This window comes from Tubulanus polymorphus, chromosome 4, assembly GCF_964204645.1.
Source record: "Tubulanus polymorphus chromosome 4, tnTubPoly1.2, whole genome shotgun sequence".
Taxonomy (NCBI): Eukaryota; Metazoa; Nemertea; class Palaeonemertea; order Tubulaniformes; family Tubulanidae; genus Tubulanus; species Tubulanus polymorphus.
The window spans coordinates 26,100,085-26,120,382 of record NC_134028.1 but is presented as its reverse complement, the minus strand read 5'-3'; the positions used below and the strand labels follow the sequence as shown (position 1 = coordinate 26,120,382).

Genomic DNA, 20,298 nt, shown 5'->3' with positions numbered 1-20,298 from the left:
GCTATAAAATGACATATCTTCTATACGTCTAACAGCAACCGCTCTTATGAAGGCTGGAAATTCGCCGTTTTTCGTCTGAATGCCGTACGAAATAAGTGAGGCAATTTCAGCAGTGCACCACCGGGCGTCAGACTTGTAATACTCGCCTAAGTAACTTGACATTAAATAGCTCTCAGCGGATCTTTTGATTTCGTATGTATTTCACACACAGCTTGTGAACAAGACGCGCAAATGAAAGTAAAAAGATAGAGATGTACACAGTATGTAATCCTATGAATATCACACTTGCGGCGAGGCTTTGATGATCAGTTTCAGTGCAGATACTATATCGAAAGTTTATGAAATACTTTTTACAATATCTATCAATACCCACATAGCCGATATCGTTTTACACTGATTCAGTATACACACCTCCAATGGTAGAACATACACTTTGTGTATCAATGTTTTAAACGTAATAGATATTAATTGAAGTCTAAAGCTTGACATCCCGATTGTTGCGATCTAATGTACCACCTATCAATATCCATATCGATTCCAGCTGATACAATTACAAAAGCCCTGAAATAATTATTCAGAACATATACACATATATCCCTATATACACATATTTGCGTTTTAAACAAGCTTCTGATTGAAGTAAAGACTAGACACTCCGCTGTGTTAGAGCAAATGACAACTTTGAAAACATCAAAAGTAATGTAGTGATATCGAACTCTTTGAATTCCGATAACTCTGAGATATTTTCGCATTTCGTAGACATGTAAGAATATGATTGAGTTTTTCGTGAGTGCATATATACATAAGAATATCAGATGTTGCATCCAATTTCGACTTCTAAGGGAATCTGCATCCGATCGAATCATCCCGCAGAGCATCATCTTTATTGTAAAAATGAATACGTGTCAAGATGGCAACCAGGCAGGCAACAATTATTGTCTCTCGCTCTCTGACAAGTGTAGTCTGGGTAACAACCTCTTGTGCATACAAACAGGACAGATATCAATTATCAAATGTCAACTTCGAAAACATAACCCGGGAATACACGATTTACGGCCACGATAAATATTAATCTTGGGAGAAATAACGACGCAGTCTTGACGGATTTAAAATTCATCTCATGTCCTGACAATTCATGCAATTGATGCTTGGTTAGTTGCTGAAATGCACATGAGATTCTACAGTAACAGTATGGAGTCGATTTCAGAATATATGGGATGAAACATCTGAGTTTGGTTATATCATAGTGCTGCATTCAGTGATTATAAATCGGAACACTGTAGCCGCCTGGTGGTTCATCGCTTGCCACGAGTGGAATCCTTGAATGCCACAGTCGGCTGCGGGGGCCGATCATCAGAAAAAGTGAAATGACTCTATTCAAAATAGAATTTTGTTGTCGAAATGAGCATTATAGTTCCGATGTTGGAAAGTGCATTGATAATCGATTATCAACTCCATGCCCTCTGTGCGTGTGATGCGTTGTTTGTTATTTACATAGAAACATCGACAAACTTCTGAAATACACGACACAATGTACATAGATATAACGTGTTATTTACATCCTGACGATTGTTAGTTTTGTAACAGCCTGTATATAGTCGCGTATAGATCAGATCTCCAGCCATTGATCTCTTGATACGAGCAAAGAAAGTATTTGTTCAGTCACCCTAGCTTTAGAACACTGTGTATGACTAGGGTATAATAATGTTCCCCATTAGTTTTAGCAAAACCGGGGACCAATCAGTCTATAGGGTATCCATGGGCTGTTACCACAATGTTGATTTGTAATAAAGACGTAAACCATTGTTTGATAATGATATGGGCTCTTTCAAATGATCGGGATCGATTGATTAATGGTTTACTTGGGGTCGGTACATTAGGTTGGAGAATGTTCGAATCGTTGCGAATGATGTAAAGTGATTAAATTGAACTAAGTTTGACTACGATGCAGAATACAACGCAAAATAGGTAAAGTAACTTGATCACGAATTGTGAGTTCGATGACGTGATCTTTTCGTTCTATTGTATTAAACGCCACACAATCTACGTACACACGTGTCAACTTTCGAAACTCGACGATAATATAAACAGTTAAACACGAGGACACGACTCACATTTCCGTCTCATCATTCGTTGTCAATGTTTAAGATATGAGTTCGTAATTATGTGCAGCGGCGGTAGCGACTTTAATATGAAACGTGCGGTTTTTAATCAGAGAATTTCGTGTTCGAATAAGATCGACGAATCTAACAAAAGGTGCACTCCGGGGGTTGGGTAAATGACGTGTATTTCCTGCGAATACGAACTCAGCAAACTTGTATATTCTGCGTTGTCAGGAATAGTGACGTATTTGAACAGCTAGATGATCGTGCTAATGATCGGAGGTTGATATCCGCTATTGTTAGAGATTGAAGCAACAATGTTCAATAGAGTTCTGTTTACAAAATGTCGAGCAATTGCAATTTACACAGGAACCTGAGTAACATCGATTAGTACGCCCGGAAGTTGAATTTCAGAGCCATTCCAAGATGAATAGAATTTCAGGTCAATGGAGGGCCATCTTTATCGGATTCAGGCTACAATGGGGATCGCATTGCCTAATGTGGTATGTGCAAATGTCTGGCCAGAGAGATGTCGGTTTAATCTATGAGCAATTACCTGAACAGATAATTGTTCGTAGGTTTAATAATGCTTACAATCGGTTTATACATCATACAAACATTATACAATTCAATAATTTCTACCACACCTGACGATGATCTCCAGGGTGAGATCGAAACGTCGTGTACTTGTTCGAATAGATAAATTCTTGGTTTTAGAAATTCTTTTAATCTGTAGATAGTGGGTTTTTATCTTATCAATTTCTACCACGTTAGTAACCAACTTGGGTCATTTCACCGTAATCATCAGAAAATGAACCTACATTGTGTAACTTATATGGCTTATATATTTTTTTCGCTGTCTTCAGTAAACTATTATCTGGTCATTTTTTTGTGTAAGAATGCTTTCCATGAGAACAGTTTCTATATCATCACGTCTAAATTCGTCGTCACAGTTTGATTCAATCTGGTATCGACGGTTAATCACGTTGAAAACTCGATATTCAATACACGACCGCGTAGACTGCCACTTTACATATCCGACATAAACTTGTCGCAAATAGGTCGTAATTCTACTCGTGAGAAGGTGATTTTCGATGATTGTGTTTCCATCGATCATTGCATGCAATCCAGTACACTGTTTATCGTTACACTTTTTCCTGCGGCGTCCAATTTACGCTAAAAAGCGGGCAATTTCATAGTGTTAACCGATATCACTATGATCTTCAGCCAGACGTGTATAAAGCGGCCCACACACTATAATTAACAACACGAGCTGAGATCAAACAAGTAGCCGTAGTTGACCTTGGATTATTTATTATATGAAACCTATTGCTCAGAGCACAAGGATACAGCACCTTCTAAACAACTAATGCATAAGTGTCAGCTCAAATTACGTAGTCCTCTAGATCAGATTACGTGCTACACGTGTTCCGATTACAAAATACCCCAACTCAAAGTCCCTCCATTTTACAAGTTGTTTTTGCCGAATTTGAACGATGCTTGGGAGGGTATCTCAGATACTCATGATTATTTAAGGCACTTGGATCCTCCTTGAAAATTGACATGAGTCTACAGACCAATTGATTTCCTATCTTAAGACTGGTCTTCAGTGGTTAGATAAGCTACATAACTAGGTTGGTTTTAGATTGGTCTTTATTCTAAGTCATGACTCAGCAACTGGCCCTTAGTTTGAACCTCTGGAACGGCTTAGATAAAATTGTTTCATAATTTTGTATCCGAAAAACAGAACCCTGTGATTTACGATAGGACAGAGACGATTTGATTTGATTGAAAAATTCAACCGGTAAAATTCCATTCAAGTCTCATGCATTATTTATCTTTTGGTTGCCGAGAAATTTCTTCCAGATTGAAATTAAGCGTGTAAATGGCTTCGGATGAAATATATAGCCTGTTCAAATTCGCGTGGATGGTAACTGTGCCTACACGAATACAACATAACGTAGAAGATGTTTACGTAGATTCTGCCAACGAATTCAGGAGACAATTAGTTATTAATAAATAAAGCCGTTTTCAACAGCCGACCAATCCTTATGTGGAATCGAATGAAACTTTACTTTCAACAGTAGGTTCCTCGTTCAATATCATCTACATTGAGATAAAAAAAGTGAAACACGCCGCCTTCGAATCATCATCCCACAGACTCCACTGGTGTCTTTCCGTATTAGATCACAATTGCGTAGGATTCCCGATGGGTGGGCCTAATGGAAGTCGAAGATTTCATGTCAAATCGGTTAAAACCGAAATTTTCTTGATGGTGATTAGTATGTGATCCATACACCCACATACAGATGCTGCTGACAGAACAACTGTAGTGGTGATCACACACTCAGTTTCGGCTTTATTTAGTGAGACATCAACCAGCTCAACGTCCACCAGATTTACTAAATAAATAAAAGAAACTGGTGATGTTTTAACTGGGGGCAGATCCGTAATACATAACTTGTTTGAAGTACAATAATAGCTTTATAAAAATATTAATACCAGGTATTTTTACAATAGTAAAGGAAGTGATGGATTAAGAGCCTAGAAGACGACAAAACAACCGTTATGAATAAATTACCATATGTTTATCGGGTCAAGTGATCGTAGGAAAGAGAATGAACTGTTTGAATTTAAATCCGGGCCAATCAAATAGTTTAATAATTGCTTGATAAGTCATTAAAGAATAAACGACGAATTCTTTTAAATTCATTGAGCGGAGAAAAAAGATCTTCGATTGGTCGATGCTATTTACAGGACAATAAATATTAGATACAGCATAATACGCTAATTCTCTCAGTCAAATACGGCATCGCGATTCTCTCATCATTGCACTGACGAGATTGGTTTTTTACAAGCAGCCCTATCTGTCATTCGATGACTAGCTGAAAATCGGTGTCAAATATCAAGGGAGGTTTTTATCTGGTTTATGAGCGGTTTTTAGTGGAGCGTTGACGCCTTGGTCAAACGCTCTAGGTGACGTTCTATCGACGTGAATGTCTTGTTAATGGACAAATTATGACAACGTCGAAAGCTCGGGAAATACTTGCGAACAACGCAATAAATTTTCGAGAGGAAATAATTGTCGGTGTCGGTGTTTTGCGAGCGACACGTATTACATCATTTTCAGCGCGCGAGGCGATATCGATTTGTAACGAGATTTCGAACATGGCTCGATGATGCCCCGGAGAGTATGTTATTGGTCGGATCTGGTTTATCTTATTGACTCGCTTGTAGTTCATTTTTTCCGATGGATCTTCACTCGCGTAGCGCTGGCTTAAAGACGAGATGGTGGTTTTCGTAACAAAAAAGGAAAAAAGCGTTTTCCTTTCACTTGATAAGCTTCAGTAATCCTTACAGAGAGTTACTCCCAATAAGAAAAAATAGACCACGAGTTTCGAATTCGTTACGCGGTTAAATCTTGCTGGACGCCAGTGGCCGTTGAACTCAAATGGTTTCTCAAAAGTATCTCCCCTGATCCGCTTTCAGATAAAAACAATGTCTTACAAAACGCTGCCAAGACGCTGATGAAACCTGATTGTGATCAATATTGATTACATTACTCTAATGGGTAAAATATTGATCTTTCTTCGTCGAAAATCGTGTCATCTGATATCAATATTCTGTATTAAGAAGATTATAAGAGACCGTTTTGAACATACATTCAGAGATTAAAATAGTGCTGTTTGGTGTATTCGTCAATCTGCCTATTACTCGCATGCCGCAGTAGGAATATCCAGTTTTGTCAAATTGTTTTTATTGGTTGATTTCGTTTGTTGTTTCTTTTATTTTGTGTCCCTTACAAACCCATCACACCTGCCGGGATCGAAGCAGGGGTCGAATTTGCAGAATTTATTTTGTTTAAATCGAAGTACATAAGTCAAATCTTAACCTCTCAAGTGCTGCCCATATACACATCGTCGATGGTGAATTTGTGAGCTAATGATATTACTTAAATATTGCACGTTGAACAGAACAACTCAAATAAATGATACGTAGACGAAGAATAGAGGCAAACCATGACGGTCAAAATCTGATAGTAGTCGGACGGCGGCCCTGACTCCGCTGATATATCTTGATACACTTATTCTTATTACGACAAAAAACTGCCGCAATTTATTGGCCTATCTTTTGGAATCATAAAAGTTGATTTTTGAAAATATTTTTTGCTTATTGAAATGAATTCTTACCCGTTATATAGATACAGGCAAAAGAGGCCGCGCTAAAGATGGTTTCGTAGATTGAATTTGAAGAATTAGTCTTGTATTGACTGTGATGTCTGAATTATTCTACAGTGTCTATACACATCATACAGAACCCACAGCAGTGAATCAGCAGTTAATCAAATCTGCCTTGTATTCAAAGTCTGATGCCTTTACCTAACATATACAGAATTTCGAATGATGTTTTTATCTTTCGCCCGAGTGTTGTATATATGAACTCGTTGTTTTTTTACTCGGTTTTTGCGTTGAAGGAAAAACATGAGTCCGAAATGACAACTTTTTTCAATTCTTTAATGCTTCATTGGTTGCTTGTTAATATTCAACATATCCGGGGAAATCAAGTTTTTTTGCATTGATTCAGTATTATTCATATGGACTCGTTTGTGGAAAGATTCAATTACCTTCAGGTTCATTAACTTCGCGCGAAACTAAAATGAATCGAGTTGTTATTTTGTTTTTTTTTCGATTCTGGTTCATTACGAGAATAAAGCCAATACTCTAAAGAACTGGCCTCCTTCCCTACATGTCTGCTAACGATACAAATCCCGATAAGATTTCTTTTTGATAGTAAATGTCTGGTGTACCGGCGACAGATCAGATCAATGAGGAATCTGTTTAGGCTTAGTTAAATAGATACTGATGCGTTACGTCTGTGCGCGTTTTAATCATTCTTACGAGATGATCTTAGTGCACTGACTCGAATAGACCTGACAGTTATTCGGTCTCTTGCACAAGACCCATGTGAACGATAGATCTATCGTCAGGCGTGGAATACCAGTCGAATAGTATAACCTTAAAAACTGATGACCTCTTTTGGACTTGAGTCACGATGTGCAAGTGATCCCTGGAATGCCCGGCTGGAATGACAGTTTTATTTTGTCAATCAAGGAGAATTAAAGTACATCAGATAATCTAAAAGATCTAGGACCCTCCCAAGCATATTATTCGCCTAAACAACGGAACAACTATAGGGGCACTACATCATCCGTGAGCTATAGGGTCTTGATTGACAGATTGGCCCTAGAACTGCAGTCTGTAGCCAGGATTTCTCAAAGGTGCTTCCAAATCTAGCCACAGGGCACATTTCGCGCCTGTATGAGACAAAATATCAAATTTCATGCCAAATTTTGATAGCTTTTGAATAAATACTCTTTTGGTCAAAATATTGCACATGTGAGCCCAGTTTCGCTAGAAGTTAGTTAAGCTGTCCTTTTCCGAAGTAAATTTCGTACCAGCGTTTCTTTAAAAAAAGGCATATGGAATATTTTAGAGGTCCGTGCGAACCTATCAGATCCCCCTATGGCATGGGTGGATTGTAATCAGGTCTCCCCGAGCCGACGGTAAATTCGGAAGGCCATTAGTTAAGATGAAGCCCACGCAACCTAACGCGCTGCAGCGCTGGACGTGCTTAAGAATATTCACCAGTCTCCGTAAATTGGCGTCATTAAGGATAAATAATGTGCTATTGGGGACAGAATTGTCGACTCGTTTCCTACGACCGTTTAATGCGAGTAATGACAAATTCGTTTTCGTCGAAACGCGGAACAATCGGATTAAAAAGTAATTTTGTCGAGTTGAGTCTGTTCTCAAGCGAGGTGAGGGTTTTTCCCCACGCACGTACCTTTGAATCTATTCAAGATTCAAGAACGCAATTCGTCGTCAATATACACGATTTGTCCATCACGTTCAAACCTACACACTTTACAAGAATCACGTTGCTTTTTTGTTTTATTTTGGCTTTACGTCACTTGAATCTTGGTTTCCCAAGACTAACCCTATTGGATTAGTCATTTAACCCCACGACGGTAGGCAGCCAGCAGGACTAGAACCCACTTGTCACTCAGCAATGATAGAGGATGCAACAGCATCACGCCTTATCTCACTGAGCTACTGAGGCTGCTTTCATCTTTCACACTTACTCCCCCTGTCGGCTGAACTCCACACAATGAAAATACATTTTGAATGAATAGCGGAAATATTGTTTCATCTGTCCCCGTCAAACCTTAAATGCAATGTCTTACGTATTTCTACTCTCCGATACTATTTTCATGTTAGGACAGCGGATGAAGAATATCAGATACTAAGTGCGCGTAAGAAGCAGCCGATACTTCCTGTCCCTTTTCAGAAAAAAGTGTGGTAATGCATTTTATGTGTAAACCAATGGCGTCTAATGTTGTTTGAACGTCGTTCGTTGCCTTCTAGATACTGATCTCTTAGTATTATGCGTGCTTTGTTTGTCTTGCTTTTTAAACACGTTTTGCCTTCAGAAATTTTCCAAGTAGAATAATATACGTAGTATAGAAAACTCGCTACATCGCAGCCGAGGGCATTTATTTTCATCGTCAGTTTTCGAGTCAACTTTCGAATCACATTAAAAGATGAAATTGAGATCAAATATATATGAGATATGCACAAAAAGCGACCTGGGGATATGAATTACTAATTTTTCAATCTTTTTTTCTGATTTTACTCTATTTTGATTCATTTTTCATGTTTCGGATTTTACTGCCTAAGAGTAAAACTAACTCAGTTGTTGAAAATAACTTTAAAACGATAAAAATAACGTCCTCAGGACACTGACCCCGTAAGGGAACTTCCTTAACCACGTGACTTCTCTCAACGTCGCGTAATAGATAATAAGATGCATAGATTACAGGTGATAAAATAATAAGAAATACATAGTTCAATAGTTCATAGTTCAGTACATAGTTCATAGTGAACGCTACGCGTGCTCTTATATTTCTACAAAAAATTGCTGAATGGCGAACTGATGTCAATCTACTGAACACAAATATTGTAATTGTCCAGACAGATTTTGATATTCGCCATAAGAGATGTGTTCATCTATTACCCGTGCATCCATAATATCGGCGTATTCTGCTATACGCAAATCCGATGTTGACTTACACGAGCGTCTGGTGGATATTTCCGATCCGTTCGTCGCTCGGCGAATATTGAATATTATCGGATAATGGTGGCTTCGGTTAATACGGTCCAAACCAGAACATCATTAACCAATACGTCGTCGTTAATCGCTTAATGTTACTGACACCCGATATTCAGTAGTTCGGATAACTACTACATGAACTGATTAGTTTTTTTAAGCGCATATAATTTCAAATGGTCACCAACTTATTGAATCGAGCAGATCATGTCGTTTCGTATATACATTCAGAAACGTCGCTAAAAGCCCAGTCTTTCTTCTAATATCGAATTATCCTCCGAACGACGTGAACATTTTGTTGGTGTCTTGATACGTAACGCCCAACGCACACGACGCAGGGAAACGCGTTAACACGAGATATGTTTTCGAACGTTTCCCTGTCGTGTCGTGCGCGTGCGTTTACGAAAAACGAGAAAAACACGGTTTCGAGAACAACGTATCCGAAATCGAACATGTTTATTTCCGTGTTTTACTGCAGTGTGTGGGTTGGACTCAAGGTTGAATACGTTTTTGCCCATTTTTAAACCAATCCTGTTGGAATAAAAGAGTCAATCTTTGTTGGTTCTATAGATTGAATAAGACGCTTAGTACAAAATTCGAGACTCCCATCGATGTATGACTGAATTTGTTGATGCGTCATGCTAACTGAAGGCAGGCATTAGACAGGTTCAAACACATAACAGAATTATGATCGCGAAGTTAATTCATTTTACTATATTTTCATCGAATAGAAAGGAATGCATGAATCAAGAAGCATTAAGTGTTATTGTTTGCACAGCGATTGAAGTACTGCGGGTCCTTCGTTGTGTCTATAAATCTCATAGTTTTGTATAATTCTCAGACCTGTTACATCATTGCTTTTATTGGCAGTTATACAGTTATATCCTTGAAATACGGACCTTTTCGGGGGTCCTTTTTGTAACGGCGCCCGAAGGTAAACAGGTTGCGTTGTGACGACAGATCTATACACTCTCAGTTCAATGTTTCCCACGAGGCGCAATGAAAGTCCCGAATACCTGTATGCCTATTGGACCAGCAGCTGGACAAACCCAGGATTCGATTTCTGAAAATTCACTTCTCCAATGCGAACTTTTTTTCAGATGTTGGGCAGTTTCGTCGAAACCTCCTTAAGATCCCCGCGCGCTACGGACCTTATTCTATCTATATATTTGCATTTTCTAGTATGCATTGATATACTGAAATGAAAATGTATTCGTTCATTCGCTATAAAGGACACACGACCTGTGAATGTTAGATAGAATTTCTCCGTATTCGATGAAGTATCTGATAGTATACGAACTGATCGACTGTAGAAAAATTGAATGCTGCCGTGAATTTTGTGATGTCGTCGGAAGAACTGGTATTCAAAAAGAGATTAACGACGGGAAGATGAAAAAATAAATCTCCAGTCGTCATTGGCTACAAAAGAATAATATCAGAGGTTGGTTTAAGCAAAAAGCTTCCACCTGTAATGGATCAATATCAATTACAGCTCGGTATCAATAGCCGTCGTTTCTACAACGTTTAGATTTTTCAGGCTAACCGATGCATTTTTTTATATCGATAATGGAATTTGACACTTTTGCGTCGACACGGTTCTACAGAATAAGGTTGCACTAATACAAGAGGATCGTAAGTAGTTCCCGAGGTGCAATAGACAGTGGTCACCGCGCACAAAACGATTTCAGGTTAACTATACTCGAGGGACGTGAGACGTGGGATGAATGAGATGGGTTGCGCGAATGTGATTGTGCAAATCAGATTCCCAGGTCTCGGCAGAACCTCGGTTGCCTGCTCGTCAAACTGCATATATTTATTGTATCACTGATTTGACTTCTCATAAAATTGTATGTTGCATGTACTCAGTTAAGATTAAATCTGACTCTAGACAATACCGAGAAAATACCGTCGCTAATAAGGGAACCACTCCTTTACTTATGCATAGACATCCACTAACGGATCTATTCATGAAGACCACACGTTGAACGGTATCGTCACTTCGCGCATAGAACTATAACGCAACAAGAGTTCTTTGGTTCAACGTAGCTGCAAAGCAGCGATAACGGGTTTTCTGCACAGCTGTCAATTATCACGATTGTAGATTTTACAAACCCATTATTACTGCATTTTCTATTTGTCACATTTTCTAGTGAAATCTAACCCAAGACTCGCAGGAGTCGTTAGCAGTCGACTAGAATCCAGTCGAGCCAATCACAGCGCTTGTAACAAACGACATTACACTTATATTGGATTTCCCGTTAAATGGACCAATCAGCCAACGTTTTAGCGGACAAGCCGATGTATGACGTCATGCGCAAAAGCGCCAGTAATGAAATCGTGCGTCGTGAGGCCAGGGGACTGGTTGCAGCGAGTTCGGGAGCGATAGCGGACCCCTGGCGAGCGAGGATGAACTTACTGATGTTTCAACTCTCCTTCAGTCAAATCTTATTACATGTAATTTACAAAAGTGAAGCCAGACCATATCAGAGGTTCAATTACAGTGATAACAGATCAAAGTTTTCCGAACTCCCCCAAATGTCTTATATTCCGGGTTGTGATATGTATGTACAACCATCGTTCGACGGATCAGTTCATAGATCAAAGAAAACTCATTTAAATCCGCAACGTACGCACCATTTTAGATTTGTCTGATTGTGAAACGAGTGCTTTATAGAAGATTGAAAAATTGAATTTCTCCGACCTCTGCGCGCGATACGTTTCAAAGAAAGAAAAACCTTCATCGCTACGATTATCAAATCTTTTTCAGGCGATTGTACGCGGATTCTCGTAGAACGTAATTGACCTGCGACGTCTGCGATGATGATAGCGATGATAAAGACCTCCGTCTATCGAGGAGGCGAATCTATAATTGCGATAGATCTTGCGAAATAGAATTGAGTTTTATCACCAGAGACTCCCGCTGAGAGACCGAACACGCGAGCATTGCTGATGATACAGAATCGACTTTTACTAGAATATGAATCGTCTGATAAATATCGGATTCCAAAGAGGATTTTAACGGAGGTATGAAATGAACTGGAATGACATTGTCACTGAGATACACGTGTAAATTATTTTATTATCATGTATCTATTCATTCAACCGATAATGTTACACCCGATGTCACTTTATCGGACTTCGATGAAAAAGCGTTTTTAAATGTTTAATTAATGATCAAGGGGTTCGATAAGATTGCACTTGTGGGCAGGTTAACTACGCGGGCGCGGATTCAGACGATATATAGCATGGAGTCACGCGCTTCCGTCGTGAAAGTTTCGTGGCCTAAGGCTTGCTTGGAAATTGCACAAAAAGCAATTGATTTTTTAAACTTCTTTTTGGGCTTGTCGATAATTATAAGGCGATTATAATATTTATGATAATTATAATATTTAGGTTTAAGTCGTGCAATCCTCTGCAGTTGATCCTAGACAGCCCCCGACACCCCCCCCCCCCGATACCCCCCCCCCGATACATGTACTTCGAACAAGTCAAATCCCAAATTCGATTCGTTTCAGAGATAACTACTCAGTAAACCGTCCGTGATTTAGCGAGAACAATGAATAAGAGCGAAGTTAGAGGTGTTTAATGTCATGAACGATTTTTATTTTTTTTATAACCGAGAGCTTTCTTACAAAATATATAAATTTAACGGCGAATCCGTATCATTATATATATAATATATATATATATATATTCAAATATGTATATATATATCGAGTATTCATTATACTACAAACACAATATCTATACAACTGATAATAGTTTAATACTAGATACTAGATTTACATTTAATAATAATATCCCCCTTAATTGCTGACGACATGATTCGAAATCTAAATAAATCCCCACAAATCCAGGGATTCGAACCCACCGCGAGTAGGGCGAATCACGATTGTATATATATAACGAGGTATCACGAGGTATCACGCATCGCTGTGCGAATCATCTGATATCTAAAACAAACTGAGATTATCAAAATACAGATTCTGAAAACAGATTCAGATTGCCCCGATTTACTTTGATAGATAGATTCAAGTTGTCTAAGTATAAGAGCTAGACGAACATCCCTCCTCATTATAAAGTTACATGGTGGACCGATGAAGCACCGTGTTAAATATAGTTCTACATTTATAACATTCCGGGGACGTTATAGAAATGTCCCGGATGGAACACCGGTAAGTAAGCCATCTACACGACCAGTTATTATTCAATTAACGTAATTCTACGGTAGATACGTTACTCGGAAACCGTTCTAGACGCGGTGGTGTTTTTTGGCTAGAATTTAAAAATCTATTCCTCAACTCGGTGATATTTGTATAATCCAAGTGCTACCGAGTAAGCGGAGTTTACTGTATTTCATAATCTTGTTGATAAAAAGAACATTTTTTTAGCTCGAGTAAGACTCATTTTTAGTAACGGCTGCTGCGATCTAAATACATCGTAATTTCATTCACTAATTGATAGAAAGAAATCAACAAAACAATTATCATCCGAGAAAACGCTGGAAAACAATCATATCACTTGAATATAGGCTCGAATTATCAGTGAATCAGAGTCTCACTAAAAATACTACTTCAATCCTTAACAATTCTGGCATACTGCGCATATTTTCGCGCATATCACGTGATGCCAACTCTATATCAACTACTTTTTGCACACATGATTTTCATATCTTATTTCTACAATGTCGTTTATTGCTAAGTTCTGCATAATGATACCATCCTTCCTCGACCGGGATTCGAACCTAGTGGCGACACTGCCACGGTGCACCATTGCACAGTTGCGAATCGCCGGCACCAATCAGATTGACCGTTGTATACGCGCTTAGGAGATTTCGTAGATGATCGAAATAAACAGGGCTTTAATTCATTTAAATTTTCATCAATTAAAATGTAGACAGTGATTTCTGATTGGCTGATAATGACATGACGGCTATACCGGGGTACCATCGCAGTCTCACGATGCCATCAGGTCTAAATACCTGGCCACGAGGAAGATCGAAGAATGCACAAAACGCCGGTCCCGGTATGTTGTTACCCTGATTCTACTACGGAAACAAGCAAACCTAAGAAGAATACGTGTTTTAGTGAAGTGAGAATTGATGTGGAGCCGTAAGAGACATTCATCTATTATTGATACAATAACAATTAACGATAGAAGATGATTCTTTTTTTTTTAAATATTATTTGTCAGGTAGTAAGAATGACCTTGACATCACGTCGTAATCTAAGAAGGTCACACCCATATTCTGAGAATTTACAACAATTTCTTATCAAAATTAAGGCACACATGCGTTTTGCCTAAAATATTTCAAACTATTAGTTTGGTTTGGTTTGTAACAGGAAACGTATTTTATGCATATCAAACCAATAGGGAGTTTGTCGAACAGTCGTCATAGAGACAACTTGGTTATCGACTTCAAGTATTAGATGCATACTGTGACAGTCGTTCTTCACGAATAAACACCGGTCAAGATTTCAGTTAAAAATAAACTGCATTTTATGAGAAAATATACATCGATTTGACGGGGGCCGTTGACTAAAGAAATCTCTTATTACATCACACTCGATTCTTATTGGCTGATTCAAATTTGCATAATTTACGCGTAGTAATTCGTATCGATTCTGAAATGTTTAAAAGTTTTCGTCCCATCCTGATGTTTCGTCAACGGGAATGTCGGAATCTTTTGGATAATTATCGAAGTTTGATACGTCAGTTGGTCCTCGCACCTGTAAGATCAGAACCATACGTATAAAAAAAAGGTACAAATATCTTCATTAATATCAAACTCGGTTGAGTCGCCAAAAAATAGTTTTCGTCGTTTCTATTTTTGAAAGATAATTTCATTTCCAATAGAATTTGCTAAGTATGATGCTTTCAATAGCTTAAAAATGACACTTTTCCGGGCGATTGTTCGTATTCCTTCTATAATCTAAAAGGTAGATAAGGTAGTTTCTAAATGTGAAAAAAAGTTCCCGTCTCGTACCTTAGGAACGAATGGAGGTATCATTCGTAATTTCTGTAGACCGTCCCAATCGAATCCTTGGAACCACCTTAAAATAGAAACAGAATTTTTGTTTTAACTTTGTCTTTCGCGACTTTGTCTTTCTTTCGTTTTTTTGTCGTCGTGTTCAAATGAAAGTATAATGAAAAATGGTAAATGTGATTCGTTAAATTAACCTAATAGATAATACGACGTTTTGATTGATTTCATTTTCAATGGGTATTAAGTTTCGTGTTTACTGTTAAGGTAGAATTTAGTTGAGGTTTAGTTAACTCAACCTATGAGCATCTCTTCGACACCCAAGTTAGTCACGTGAAACGCCTAAGTAACTCGGAACTCAACACCTTCAGTATTTTTCAAAATGTAGGCATATTCAAACATCGCCAAGTTACAAAAGGTTTTTGAAAATGAATCCAAATGACATTCTTCGGTTTTAATGGAAAAATGATAATGGGAATGAATTATCTTATTTCACGTACTTGTGCTTTTTGATGTCGGCGATACCGTTTTTCTGATAACCCAGTCTCTCGCTAGGGTTATCTCTGCACAGCTTTTTGATAAGTTGATGAGCGTTTCTACTGATGCGTTTCGGGAATTCTATCACATCGATTCCCTTCAGTATTATATTGTAAGTCTTCATCGGGTCGGTGCCAGAAAATGGCGGACTGAAAAAAACAACGGTTTAACCTCAGCGGTGGCTCAGTTAATGATTAAATAAAAGACCAGTCTGTGCTAATTTTGGTTGTAAAACACTCAAAAAACACAAGACTATAGTCTTATGACTAAATGGACATGATATGGAACAAAGGTGGTCAATTGCGCCTTGGGGGAAATCATTTGACTCAAATGAGTAATCAAATTATTACTCCGAGATTGCACCGTCAGATTTAAGACGCACACGACGCAAGGAAACAGTTTCAACCGACAGAAACACGCTTATCCGTGTTGTGTGCGTTTACGAGAAACGAATAACCGCAGTATGGTTTTTTTAGGAACAATACGTTTCCGAGATCGGACACGTCCGTGTTTCCTGGTGTCGTGCGCACTGGGCTTGTAGTATGACGTAGTTGACGTCAGCTGAATGATCTGTGACCTCTAGTTATTAGATTCATTCCGGTGATTCATTGTGTGCGGGGCTTACCTGCCAGTTAGCAACTCAAACATGAGAATACCGAGGGACCAGTAATCAGCAGCATGGTCGTGGCCTTTATTCAATATAATCTCTGGTGCTACATATTCGGGTGTTCCGCAAAATGTCCATGTCTTGTGACCAGACCCGATACGTTTAGCGAAACCAAAATCCACCTAAATTTAGGAAAAAATAAAAAAAGATGAAATTTAGTTTTTAGATTTGTACATAGCGGGTTTTTATCATTAAGCTAACTCATAGCATTGAAATTTTAAAACTAGTTTTTTCAGTTATGGATTTTTGTTTCAATTCGATATGCTTCTTACCAATTTCACATAGCCCTCGTTGTTTAACATGAGATTCTCGGGTTTAAGATCTCTGTAAATGATACCACGACTGTGGAGATACTGGAACGCTTCGATGACGCAAGCCACGCAGAATCGAGCCGTTATATCGTCAAAACTACCCCTGTAAGAAAATGTAAGAGATTGTCTTGAAGACACTAAACACGTTACAAGACGAAAGAAAAACTGACAGAATAGATGACGAAATCCAGAGAAAAGAGATTCATTTGAAGGTTCACTAAATCAACACGAATCACGCTAACTGTATTATAGCAACTCAAATAACTTTCACATTACAGCACGTGTAGTAGAATTACAAACACTAGAATTACTGCTATTAGTCAATAGCACGAATCCCGTCAGTCTTAAGTCAGTCCTACCTGTCACGAAGGATTGTCCACAGTTCGCCGCCTAAACACACTTCCATTAACATATATACATATTTTGAGTCTTTCAAAGTTTTGTAAAGCCTGTAAAAAACATGAATGAAATCATCATCTTATAACGGACGAAAACGACGCTTGGCAATATCTCAAAAAACCGTGATGCGCGCGCACGAATCAAACCTTTGAGCTACACACAGGATAACCTCATTATAATACACACCTACATATAAAATTGCACCTCGCGTCCATCATGATTTTCTTTTCTGAATAGATATGCTCTTGTTGACGAGTGTCGACGATGTGTTTCTTTTTCAGACATTTCAACGCGAACGTTCTCGTCTTGTCCATCGACCAGTGTACCTTTTTATATGAAAAACAATGTAAACACGAGTTTGACGAAGCAACCATTTAAAAATGTTCAAAACTTCGAGGGGGGGGGGGTAAGTTTATATAATTCAAGCAGGTGAAATTCATCAGTTCATTCAGGGGATGTCTGATACTAGAATGGATGGCGCCAGATGGCGCCGCGACGAGCACTCAGTCTTTGTCAAAAATTAATTCATTATGGATCAACTTTAAACTAAATGTTTAGGCTCCCGGGGCCGGTTCCATAGACAGGGGTTAGACTTAAGACCTGTCTAAGACAAACTTAGTTCTTTAGCCAATCTAACAACTTTAAGACCAGTCTTGAGGTTTAAGACCACTTTTGGTCTTAAGTCACAACTATAGAACCGGCCCCTGAATCAATACATTACCACAGGACCCACAAAATATACATTTCGATCATTTTTCTATTTTTCTTTTCTGACGTTGAAAATCAGCACAATTTGACGTAAATACTTTATGAATAGATAGAGCCTCAGGGGGAGGTTTATGAATTTTTCATATCAGCGCTGATAATATCGATGATATTCTGTTTCCTCTCTTACCAGTTCTACTCGACCGAATCCACCGATTCCCAGGGTGGCGACGACTTCGATATCTTCCAGTCGAACCATCGCGAATTCACGATCCTCGGCATCTCTGGTCGGCGAGTGAGCGCTGTCCGAGCCCGAGCTTGTACTGGCCCTGAAATACGTCAAATATTTTACATAATTCAATTTTACTAATTATATCCTGATGATTATGCGTGTCTTTAGATTATGCTAATTCAGCGGGCAATTCATTTAACGTGTAACTGAAGTTATGATTAATTTCCTAATTCGGGTTGATTTCTAATCATAGACGGCCCGGTAGGGGGCAGCGGCGTAATCCCCCTAAATACACCGATCATTAAGGACAGTGTTGATATAAGCAGGGTTATTTCTCGTCAGTGGCTTTATAATTATAGGTGAAGGTCAATGATTTATCATCGATGATATAACACGATGGAAACACGTTTCATAAGCAGACGCCAGTAGGGTTTCAATGACCGAACTGTAACTTATTGGTTACACCCAGAGTTCAGCTACTATTACACGGATTACTCCAAGCTCAGACATTGGGAACATTAACTAGCCGAATTTTCTGTAAACGCGCATCTACACGAGTGGACGACTCTTTACGCCTTTTAGAAATTCGGTTGAAACCGGACCGCCGCGTGAAGAGCTGAACTCGAAATATCATGAACTTAGAATTGATTTTCCGACGGAGGTATTTTCCGACACGTGCCGGCGGATATCATTGACTTCTCCTTGAAATACATCTGTGTTTTGTTTTGCTTTCCATATTTATAATTCATCGTCTAACGTCTCTTCCTTGACGTCTGTCTCTGATTCCGATGTAATTTCAAACCTCGAAGGCATCAAGGGAGATGGAGAGGGAGCGGGAGATGGAGAGGGAGAGGGAGAGGGAGAGGGAGAGGGAGAGGGAGAGGGAGAGGGAGAGGGAGAGGGAGAGGGAGAGGGAGAGGGAGAGGGAGAGGGAGATAAACAATTCAAATATGTATTATCTGATTCGCCGCAGACATGAATTGATCAATGCGCGAGACCCGCTGGTTTATTTTTGTACCAAATATATCTTAGTTTCGGACAACTTTCGAGCTACAAGGATCGGCGACATCGACGTAGTAAATAACATCGGATTGGAAAAAAATTTAATTCGAGTGACAAAATAAAAGAAGAAATGGTTGCTAATTTTTTCATATGAATTAGGATCCAGGACCAAGTTGTACAGTCACGACTGATGTCTAAAATCTGAAGACTAACATTGATGATTTCTTAAATCTTAAGTTATTAAAACTGGCTATAGAACTAAGATGGTCTTTGACTCGTCTTAAATCTAAGCAATTAATGTGCAACTGGCTCCAGATCCAGAGTTCTCGATTGAGTCTGACTTAAGATTCAAAATCAGCTCATTTCCAATGTCCGACACAAGTCAAATTTCAACAGACAACTATTTGAAACCGAGTACTGGACCCGGTGTCATAGAATGAAATGCCCCCATTACAATAGATCTCAGGATTAAGGTAAGGGTTAGGGTCCGAAGCCCCATTATGACTCTGCACTTATCAGTCAATATATTGTTGGGGGGGGGGGGCATCTGATTCTATGACACCGGTTCCACAGTTTAGATTTGACTCAATGAAAATGAACTGATTTAAACTCAGAGTTAACTGTAACTCACAACTGTGGAGCTGGATCTAACTTGTAACCATTCTTAATCGTAAAGTGTTAATCAACTAGAATTCGATATTGTGAATCGACGAGAACTACATAAATCATTATGAAGTACCAGAAGTATGGATATAATTCAGTATCAAGAACTGATAGTAGTGGATGATATTGGAAATTCATTTTGCTGACGGTTATAATTGATAGTCTATATGTGTGCTTGAATACTGGTAATACCAGGGATGATATTATATACAGACAGACGTATACACAGTCGAACGATTAATTGCTATATAAACGAATTTGATTGATTTTTAAATGCAACACAAATCGTCGTCAAAAACTGATGAACGAAAATAAAAAATCAAAGAATTATCGAATTAGCTGGTTAAACATGAAACACGCGGTTAAAACTGTTAGTTCAGAACAGTGTTTCAGCGCATGTAAAACTTACTGTGACGAATCGCGAGTCCTGCAATATTGAAAATAAACAAACCCTTTGTTTTCTGAATAGATTTATATTTTAGAGAGACAATTCAAGGGAATTTGGGTCAATAGGTTTAAACACTGTATCC

The 20,298-nt window shown here is 38.6% G+C and overlaps 1 protein-coding gene across 3 annotated transcripts in view; it reads right to left on the bottom strand.

Annotated features, from left to right (window-relative positions):
• Nucleotides 1–12,986: 12,986 nt before the first annotated feature.
• LOC141903783 (cGMP-dependent protein kinase 1-like) overlaps nucleotides 12,987–20,298 on the bottom strand; it is a 43,394-nt gene continuing 36,082 nt past the window's right edge. For all 3 annotated transcript variants that reach the window (XM_074792092.1, XM_074792093.1, XM_074792094.1), the window contains 8 exons: nucleotides 18,062–18,200; nucleotides 17,353–17,492; nucleotides 17,127–17,216; nucleotides 16,729–16,870; nucleotides 16,415–16,578; nucleotides 15,753–15,938; nucleotides 15,256–15,322; nucleotides 12,987–14,998 (listed from right to left, as the gene is read on the bottom strand). In XM_074792092.1, the coding sequence (XP_074648193.1) occupies nucleotides 14,903–14,998; nucleotides 15,256–15,322; nucleotides 15,753–15,938; nucleotides 16,415–16,578; nucleotides 16,729–16,870; nucleotides 17,127–17,216; nucleotides 17,353–17,492; nucleotides 18,062–18,200 (1,024 nt within the window). In that variant the 3' untranslated portion in view covers nucleotides 12,987–14,902. The remainder of the gene's footprint in view (nucleotides 14,999–15,255; nucleotides 15,323–15,752; nucleotides 15,939–16,414; nucleotides 16,579–16,728; nucleotides 16,871–17,126; nucleotides 17,217–17,352; nucleotides 17,493–18,061; nucleotides 18,201–20,298) is intronic.